The sequence below is a fragment of the Neovison vison genome, chromosome 8, assembly GCF_020171115.1.
Source record: "Neovison vison isolate M4711 chromosome 8, ASM_NN_V1, whole genome shotgun sequence".
NCBI classification, from domain to species: Eukaryota; Metazoa; Chordata; class Mammalia; order Carnivora; family Mustelidae; genus Neogale; species Neogale vison.
The window spans coordinates 107,334,300-107,344,704 of record NC_058098.1 but is presented as its reverse complement, the minus strand read 5'-3'; the positions used below and the strand labels follow the sequence as shown (position 1 = coordinate 107,344,704).

The 10,405-nt window shown below is 39.3% G+C and overlaps 1 protein-coding gene across 1 annotated transcript in view; it reads left to right on the top strand.

The window, feature by feature from the left end:
• ZC3H6 (zinc finger CCCH-type containing 6) overlaps positions 1–10,405 on the top strand; it is a 60,332-nt gene continuing 49,927 nt past the window's right edge. Inside the window, exon 1 of the mRNA XM_044261615.1 lies at positions 1–104. Within this exon, the coding sequence (XP_044117550.1) occupies positions 73–104 (32 nt within the window). The 5' untranslated portion in view covers positions 1–72. The remainder of the gene's footprint in view (positions 105–10,405) is intronic.

Below are 10,405 nucleotides of genomic sequence, written 5' to 3'. Positions count from 1 at the left end.
GGTCCTCCCCGCGCCCCGCCGCCGCCGGCCTCGCAGACCTGTCCTCCAGCCCCGCCCCGTTCTTGACCAAACATGACAGACTCTGAACATGCAGGGCACGACAGGTCGGGAACCCTTCTTGTCTGTCTTTCTGTCGGATGAGAGGAGGGGTCTGGGGCGGCGGGAGCGGGCCGGGGCCGCGCGCCTCCTGCATGACTTAGACGTCTCTGTGTGGCTCCATCAGTTCCATGACGTGCGCCCTTATGTAAAGCCCAGGCTGGCGGCCGCGGGGGAGGTCGGCCCGGCCGCGCCCGCCTCCCCGCGCCGGGGTCCTTTCCGGCCGGCCCCGCCCCCGGCCGGCACGTGCGAGCCCCCCGCCCCCGGGCGGCTCCGTCTGCCGCTCGGTCTGCGCCCGGCGCCTCCCGCGTGCTGGCTCGGTGCTGCGGTCCAGCCTGGGCTGAGACGAAGCCTCTCCGAGCCCAGGGTCCGCTGTGCGCTTCCAGATGGGACCAGCCAGGAATCTGTAATAGCGGGTGTTCTCTTTGCTGCCCTAGTACACTCCTAAAAATAAACTTTTTTTTTTTTTTAAAGGAAAATTTTAAACAACCCCCAAAGGCCATGTATTTATAGTCTTACTCCTCAGAATTTGAGTTTCAAGTTAAAAATGCTAACACAAAGTACGGAGGCTTCTCAGACCTTAGTGTAGCACAGCTTTCTCCTAAAGTAAAAACTCCCCGGATTATCCCCTCTAACTGCATTTTCTAAGTACTGTGTATAATTTGAACATTTAATGGAGATTCTGATATTTTATTTTTGCTTTAAGGGCTCGTTCTTGGTTCCTTTTAGTGTTGGGGGGGTATTTTCATATTTTAAAAAGCGCAAATAGCATACTCTGGTTTTGGTTAGGTTTTTAATTTACTATGCTACCTACCTTGTAAAAACAAAGAGAGTTTTAGTTTATTAAATTACTGCAATAAAATCTGTTGCATCTAATTCTTATTTAGAATATTTAAAAATATGAAACCTGGCAATTACTCCTTTGTCAACAGAAGTAATCAAAAGTATACATTGTACTCTAGTCTAAACTAGATGCAGATTGCCTAAGTTTTACCTGTGAAGTAATGTGATAAGCTTTTTGTGAAGCAGTCCACACGCTTTTTTTTTTTTAAATCCCACAAGCAGAAATAACAATCACTGAAATTTGAAATATCTAAATGTTTGGCAACCTTTAGAGTGGTAAAAATATTTCAAAAACTTTGATATCCTAGTGATGAAAGTGGAGCTCCAGAAGACAGGTCAATTAAACAGCAACTTTTAGAAAGTAAAAAACACTTAAAAATTATGGCAATGTAAGCTTGCACTTGATATATTTTTCATGATTATGTTACATTATTTTGTCATTAAAATGGTAGAATTCTTGGAATGGGTTAACTAATATTTTGAGAAATTTTCCATTCTGAATTTCCCACTCAGAATATCTGTGAACAAATCCTAAAGTTCATTATTTTTGTATGGAGGAAGGAAATGTGTTCTCTGTTCATAAAGCAGCTTCAATATGTAGAACTATGTATTCTATGTAATGAAGAAACCTTGTCACCAAATTCAAGTATTGAAATAACTTTGCCAGTAAGGAACTGTGATGCCAGGCTTTAAAAAGAATTTGGAATTTTGAAATATCTAATTAGAAGTTAAAAAGAGTTTGAAGAAGTTTTTCTAAGATTTATTAACAGCTTAGTACTAAGAACTGAAGATTAAATAATAGTGATATTTAGTCTTTTTGTTTTATATTAGGACTAAAAATAATGTGTTCTAGTGATTACTGAAATAAAAAGGTAAGCTTCATTTTAACTTACTCGGTTATTAAATGACAGTATTATTTTGAGGCAAGAAAAGACAGTTTAACTTTTTCACATTTTCTTCTGTCAACCTGTGTGGAAAACAATTACATCAAAAAACAAAGTGAATTGGGAGTCAGGAAGTGGTCTAACTCCGGTATGCTACCCCTGAGCTTTGGGAACTTGAGCAAGCCTACTTTCTTTATTGATAAGAGGGTTCTACAAGAATTTTTCAAGTTCTTACAAGGTCAGTGTTTTTCAGCCTCCTATGGGAAGCTTTTTAAAAAGTGTTTCTTTCATTTCTATTGGTCTGAGCTTCAGCCTGGGTTTGAAAATTTTTTAAAGCTCCTCAGGTAATTCTATTATGTGCCAAATTGAGAACGACTCTACTGGATTAATGTTTTACAATCTTAGCTGAACCTCAAAAATCACTTTAAGGAATGAAGATTTTTGTCTTGCCCGAGCAACTGAATCAGAATCTCTAGGGAGGACTGTGGTAATCTGTTTTTAATAGCCTGCCCAGGTGATTCTTAAGAAATGTGGGGAAAAATGAGCTAGTCCGTGAAATTCCGAAATATTCGGTGCTTCCATATGATAGCTATTCTATACTGTAATACAAGTTTCTGTGAATTACTGGAGAAGATATATGAATTCTGGTATTTGGTGCTAGGCATTGTTTCAAGGATATCCTTTTTCTAACGTTTTTGAAAGTTAAGGCTTGTTGTGAGTACAAGGATAAAAGTTGAATATATGACTTTTACTTACAACTGCTTTATACAAATTAAAATATTGCTATTATAATTTACATCAGAATGAGACTTTAAATGGAAATGGAAATTCACAGAAGGTGCAATTTTTTTTTCTTTTGAGAAATGGTAGTCTTGGACATAGTTTATATGGTGAATGTTTTGCACAAGATTTGTTTGCCAAATGGGGTTGCTTATTTAAAAAATACCGATTTGGTGTTTCACTATAGTGAGTGAAACTCGGTATATTTATATGTGTCACTAATGTAACAATATGCATAAATAAATTTGTGGATATATAGAATATTAGTAGAACTTCTGCATAGGATCTGAGAAATCAAGAATAGAAGTGGAGTTGGGGGAAGCCAAAGGGAGATAAAATTCTTGTCTTTCATTCAGTTCTTCCCTTTCTTCCAGTTCTCTAGGCACAACTTCAGCCATCTAGCTTTATATTTCACTGGATGTTGACCCAGTTAAAATAAAACACAAATAACTTTTAAAGGCTAAATACTATGAGTCCCTGTTTGGACACACGTACAGTAGAGTAGGAAAGATAAATATATACCTATAAAACTATTACATAATTTTCTGAAATATGCTAAAAGTAAAAAGTTTTACAGGATCTGAACTGGGAAGAATGTTAATTTCCGCATGAGTAATAGAGCTTATGCTTTTGAGAGTCTTTAATTAATAAGACTTTGTGTAACCTTCCTTTGGGAAGAGGTTATTCTTTGCCCATTATGAACAACCTTCCTACCTTCTTTCCCTCCTCTCCCCCATTTTCCTTCCTCATGTAAAACAAGAACCAAACTCCCAACTAGTCAGAATTGTAGTAGGTTATATTTTCTCCCTCCTCTGTCTCCCCTGACACATAATGATTAAAACATTGCTGAGAGACTACACTGGAGAATCTGAAGGGATTGGTGATAGAGCTGATGATTATACTTTCCATGTGTTACAGGGTTTTCATTTGATTCTCACATTAGTCCCATGAGGCAGTATAGTATTACAATGCTCAGTAACCTATCTACGAGACCCCACAGATAGGGGCTAGATAGAGCCTAGGTATGCAAACTCCTGCCTGCAGTATTATTTTCACTCTTCATTATCTTTGCATGGGGATGGAATAAAAGAAGTTCTAGCCTTTACTTTCTTTCTTTTTTTTTTTTTTAAAGATTTTATTTATTCACTTGACAGACAGAGATCACAAGTAGGCAGAGAGGCAGGCAGAGAGAGAGAGAGAGGAGGAAGCAGGCTCTCCGCGGAGCAGACAGCCCGATGTGGGGCTTGATCCCAGGACACTGGGATCATGACCCGAGCCGAAGGCAGAGGCTTTAACCCACTGAGCCACCCAGGCGCCCCAATCTTTCTTTCTTTTTTTAATATTTTATTTTATTATTTGAAAGAGAGAACACAAGAAGGGGAGGGTCAGAGGGAGAAGCAGACTCCCTGCTGGGCAGAGAACCTGATGTGGGACTTGATCCCAGGACTGAGCCATGACCTGAGCCAAAGGCAGTTCCCTAACCAAGTGAGCCACCCAGGTGCCCATAGACTTTATTTTCTAAATTGTCGGGGATTGTAATGTGTACAATTAAGAGCCCTCCATTCTCAGTAAAACCTGGGTTTTGATCCCGGTTTTTTTTTTCTCTAGTTAATATTTTTCTATTTTCCATGATTATTTTTCTTATTTGTGAAATAAGGTAGTTGAACTAGGTGATATTGAATCTTCCTTCCTACTTTAAAGATTTTATTTATTTATTTGACAGACAGAGATCACAAGTAGGCAGAGAGGCAGAGAGAGAGAGGGGAGGAAGCAGGCTCCCTGCTGAGCAGAGAGCCCGATGTGGGACTCCATCCCGGGACCCCGAGATCATGCCTGAGCTGAAGGCAGCGGCTTAACCCACTGAGCCACCCAGGCGCCCGCTTCCTTCCTACTTTAATAAGTCAGTAATTTTTTTTTTTTAAAGATTTTATTTATTTATTTGACAGAGAGAGGGATCACAAGCAGGCAGAGAGGCAGGCAGAGGGAGAGAGGAGGAAGTAGGCTCTCCGCCGAGCAGAGAGCCCGATGCGGGACTCGATCCCAGGACCCTGAGATCATGACCTGAGCCGAAGGCAGCGGCTTAACCCACTGAGCCACCCAGGCGCCCAATAAGTCAGTAATTTTAATCAAAAATTTGCAAAGCCTTATTTCACGTTAGAGTACACTTAATGTTCTGTAAAATACCTATGTGTACTTGAGCAAATGCCCTCCTTCACTGGGCTACTAATTAATTTATTTTTAATGGTAAAATACACATGTAAAGTTTACATCTTAACCATTTGTAAGTGGATAGTTCAGTAGTGTTAAGTACCTTCACATTGTTGTACAACCAAGCTTCAGAACTGTTTCATCTTGCAAAACTTAAATTCTATCATTAGTTTATCATTTACTCCTGAGTCTACTAATTTATTGTTAAAACTATCAAAATGAGCTTTTCTTTAGCAAATGTAAAAAACGCAAACTATATATCACATTGAGGTTTGACTTTGGAAAGCACTTCGACTCTTAGATTCTCTTTTCCCTTTCCTAGCCCTTCATAAACTATTTCATTTACTTTTAAATTTTCATTGATTAAATTTTCATTCAACAGATTTCTATGCCAAGTATATAGTGTTAAGCACTGGGGAAGCAAATCTGAATACAGTATCACCAGACTTGCCCTCTGGGATCTTACAATGTAGTAGGGGAAACAGATTGGTAAATACATAGTTATAGCACTAGTCCTATAGTAAAGTCCTGTAATAGTAAAGGAGCCACAGAAGGATTTGAACAGAAGAGGAGCAGGGTCATGCTGTGGTAAAGGGATGGTAATAAAGAAGTTGCTTATGGTAATCTAAGTGACGGGTGATGATGGTTTTAGGCCAATGAGGGGAAGATGATATAAATTGTGTGCCATGGTGGCATAGGTGGGGGCTTCAGGGAGGCATCATGGAGTTAGCTACATCTGGAAGATGAGTAAAATTTGGCCACGCAGAGTCAAATATATGAAAAGCGTGAAGAAATGAACTGGCATGGTAGGTTCAGAGATGATAAAATGTTAGTATGTGAAGCGTGTACAACATTTTCAGGAATGAGGAAAAGTCTTCAGTGAATTAGGGATCTGACCCTGAGTGATATAAAGATCTCCTCAAAGTTTTTTTTAAAGTTTATTTATTTATTTACTTAAGTAATCTCTATACCCAACGTGGGGCTCAAACTCACATGATCATGCCATTCTGGCATGATACCTCAGGGCTAGGAGGAGGCAGACTGTAGAAAGGGAAGATTAGTAGAAGGAAGACAATTTAGGGAACTTTTCAATACTTTCCATTAAATCTTAAGTACCTGATATTCAGTGTATATTGTTTTGGATTTGGGGAAGACATCAGTAAAGAAAAAATCCTTTGCCTAATGGAGCTTACATGTTATTTGAAGAAAGAGGCGATAAATATGAAAAACAAATGTGGTCAATGCTGATAAGGTAGAAGGGGAGGTGGGGTACCCTTTGGGTGTAGGGAGGGCATTCCCATTTTAAATAGGTGTTTAGAGAAACATTCAGCTGAAAAGATAACATTTGAGTAAAGCCCTGGAATAAGAGAGGAATCCAGGCCTAGTATGTCTGGGGGAAAAGCATTTTAGATAAAGGGAACAGAAGGTGAAAAAAGCCTAGAACCTGGAATGAGCCTAGTGTAATTAAAGAAAGAAAGAGGGAGCAAGTGTGGTTAGAGAAAACAGTGAGCAAGGGGGAGGGAAGTAAGAGATGAAATAAGATGGGCAACAGGGGCAATTGTGTAGGGCCTTGTAAAGCCACTTTAAAGAACTTGGGTTTCGGGGCACCTGGGTGGCTCAGTGGGTTAAAGCCTCTGCCTTCGGCTCAGGTCATAATCCCAGAGTTCTGGGATCAAGCCCTGAGTCAGGCTCTCTGCTCAGCGGGGTCCCTTCTCCCCCCCCCCCCCGCGCCTGCCTCTCTGCCTATTTGTGATCTCTCTCTGTCAAATAAATAAAAATAAATAAAATCTATAAAGAACTTGGGTTTCACTCTGAGTGGTAAAGGAGCCACAGGAGGATTTGAACAGAGGAGGAACAGAGTCAGGCTGTGGTAAAGGAATGGTAAAAAAGAAGTTGCTTATGGTAATGTAAGTGAGGAGTAATAATGGTTTTAGGTCAGTGAGGAGAAGATGGTTGGATTTGGGATATGGTTCAGAGATAGAACCAATAAGATTTGCCAATGGATGAGGTATATGAAAGAAAGGAATGAGTCAAAGCTACTGTAAAGTCTAGAAATTGGGTAACAAGGACCTGATCAAAAGCATTGTCAATGAGAAAGCAGACAAAAGGCAACATTCATGAGATATTTCTTAGAGTTGATAGAACTGGAGATAAAGTCAAAGAGTTTTTAGCAAAGATGTCAGTCAAAATGAGGAGATATGTGGTAGACAATAAGGAAGACAAGTTTTCTGGAAGTCAAGGGAGGAGAAAGTTTCAAAGAAGGGATGATCACAGAGCAGATAAAGGTAAGGATTAGAAATTGGCCTAAGTTAGGACCTTTAAAAGGATGAATGAAAGAGGGCTTCAGGGCTTGCAAGCATCTGGCCTTCACACCTAAAATCTGTCTACATTGTAGTTTGCCTAACAGGATTAAAAATATTTGTGTTTGAATGCCATTAGATGTGATTTGTGTTCTTCATCCTCCACTGTCTTTTCAGGGATACTTTTCTTTGCAAAGTCAGAACCCGGGGTCTGCTCATTAGGTGACTTGCCTCATCATGTAGGCAGTTGAGTTTGTGACCCTTTGTTATATGAATGAAGTTTTCACCTGGACAGACGGGTGATCTGGTTTCCAAAAAAATCTCTCAGAAATGGGTGGCTTTGAATTTACCAGATCAAGCCTCAAGTCAGTCTAGGGCTATCCCAGTTTTCTTTTGTGCATCAATGCCCCCAGTGGCCTTGTTTCAGTTTTTCAGATTCAGAAACACATCGGTCTCAGCTGATCAGACTTGGAGATGTTAATTCATCCTAAAAAGTAATAAACGTGGATAACATTTACATGGTGCTTGCTATATGCCAGGTTCTGTTTTAAGTGCTTTACAATGAATTATTGCATTTAATCTTCATGACAGCCCTACATAGGAGCCCTCATTTTACAAATGAGGAAATAGACACTAAGGGATTGATGAATTTCCCAAGGTTGCAGAGTACGTCGGTGGGAACACAAGTAATCTGATTCTAGAACCTGCATTTTTATTCAAGGATAGAAATCCCTCTCAGAAGAGAATACGTGTATTTGTGTGTATCAGAATACCAGTTCAGTAATGTAAAGTGAGAATTAGATATTTGCATCAGGGAGGGTATTCTTTCCATGTAGAATGCTATATGGAAAGCCAAATTACCAAATATTGCCTAATGAACAAGAGCATGGGATTAGAATGAGGGAGTTGATTGTAAATGACTAGAAGTTTAAATGGCTTCGGGCTCAGATAGAGTGATATTTCCATCTTTATAATGTATCTGCCAAGCACTTACTTGCATCTATCACCCTTATAAAATAGCTTCTCCCCTGGGCACTGTTTACATCAGCACTGGCCACATTTGTCTCTCTCTGTGTTTCCTTTTTCATCATTTCTGTTGCTAACCAGCCCTCCTTTCTGATAGGTACATTTCTTTTCATTGCATGTTCATATCTTAAATTTAGTTAGTCATCTTTTACTTGGTCCTGTGTATCGGACTTCCTCATCTCTGTTTTGGTTCACCTTATCTTGATTTTATGGTTGAACTTTCTGAGATGATACTATTCTGAGGAAATACTATTTCTAGTATCTTTTTTGAGGTGTTTGGGTCCTGGGAGGTGTTGCTTAACTGCTGATCCCATGTACCAAACTAAATAGAAGTCATTGGATGACCTTTGCAAAAGCAGTTTCAGCAGATTATTATTACTCTTGGCAAAGAACAACCTTTCTCTAGTGTAAAATAGCTTTATATTTCTTTTCTGTCTCTCTCTCTTTTTTTTTTTTTTTTTTTTGAGTAGGCTCAGAGCCCAATTCAGGGCTTGAACTCACAACCCTGAGACCAAGACCTGAGCTGAGATGGGGTCATAACACTTACCTGACTAAGCCACCCAGGCACCCCATGCTTTGCTTTGTCTTTAATGTGAGTTAATGGCTTAATATTACTACTTCAAATGAACTCTTATAATATGTCAGCTTTTATAAATCATACCCACATTTTTGAGTGGCAGATAGCCAAAGCAAGTCCCAAGGAGTGTTTAAAGGGAATTCTAAGTTAATTATCATTAAAATTATAAAACCATGTAATAATTATTAACAATCTATTTACGAAAGTGATAGAAAACTAGGTTTAGAACTTGTTCTAGGTTTAGAACTTGTGATACTCAATATTTTACATATATTATTTACAATTCACACACTTTATTTTTTTAAGATTTTATTTATTTGAGAGAGAGAGAGAGAAAAAAAAAAAGCACCAGTTGGGGGAAGGAGAGGGAGAAGCAGGGAGCCATATGCGGGTCTCAATCCTAGGACCCTGAGACCATGACCTGAGCCAAAGGCAGATGCCTAATTGACTCAGCCACCTAGGTACCCCTATAATTCACATACTTTAATTCATATGATTCATGTAGACAGAACAGATAGCAATATCTTCATTTTATAGTTTAAGAAACAGATTTAGAGGGTAAATAACTATTTATGACAGTCTGTGTCTTGTAGCATTTGATTTCATACTTGCCACTGTTGCCTTTTGATGGTACTAAATCTAACACTAGTCCCAACACCCAGTTGATGATTTTCCATAATAAAGAAACTAGGATTTAAAAAAAAAAAATAATCTTACACCAGGTGCCGGATTGGGATATTGGATCCATAAAGGGGTTTGGGTTTTTTTTCCCTTTTAGCTATTACTTGATCCCAGGCAATTTCGACCTACTTTGTTATAAATTCATCTTATATGACAGTTTTTCTAAATCCTAAAACATTAAAAATTGAGTGTATAAAGAATATTATCACATTTTTAAAAGAGTATGAGATCAGTTAAATCTACCTACATCTGCACATTTTTAGCTATAGAAAACAAGAATTCTATTGCGTACACTTTTTTTTTTTTTAAGATTTTATTTATTTATTTGACAGAGAGAAATCACAAGTAGATGGAGAGGCAGGCAGAGAGAGAGAGGGAAGCAGGCTCCCCGCTGAGCAGAGAGCCCGATGTGGGACTCGATCCCAGGACCCTGAGATCATGACCTGAGCCGAAGGCAGCGGCTTAACCCACTGAGCCACCCAGGCGCCCTTGCGTACACGTTTTAACCTATTAAGAGAATTTATTAAAAATGCATAGAGATCAGAAGGGCCAACATGTCTTTTGCTTGGATTTTCTTGCTGACTGGCATTTGACTATAAAGTACTAGATCGCTGGTTCTTGTGTGTGGGGTTTGAGTTTTTTACAAAGGCTACTCATTGGCCCATAGAGGATCTTGTGGGTTGATTTCTTTTCTACATCCTTGGCATACGTAGGAGTCTATTTTTTTTTTTTTTAACTATTCGATTTTTTTTTTTTAAAGATTTTATTTATTTATTTGACAGAGAGAGATCACAAGTAGGCAGAGAGGCAGGCAGAGAGAGAGGAGGAAGCAGGCTCCCTGCCGAGCAGAGAGCCCGATGCGGGACTTGATCCCAGGACCCTGAGATCATGACCTGAGCCGAAGGCAGCGGCTTAACCCACTGAGCCACCCAGGCGCCCCTGTAGGAGTCTGTTTTAAAATTATATTTTATGTAAGCAAAAATGGAAGTGAATAATGCATTTGTGTAAGA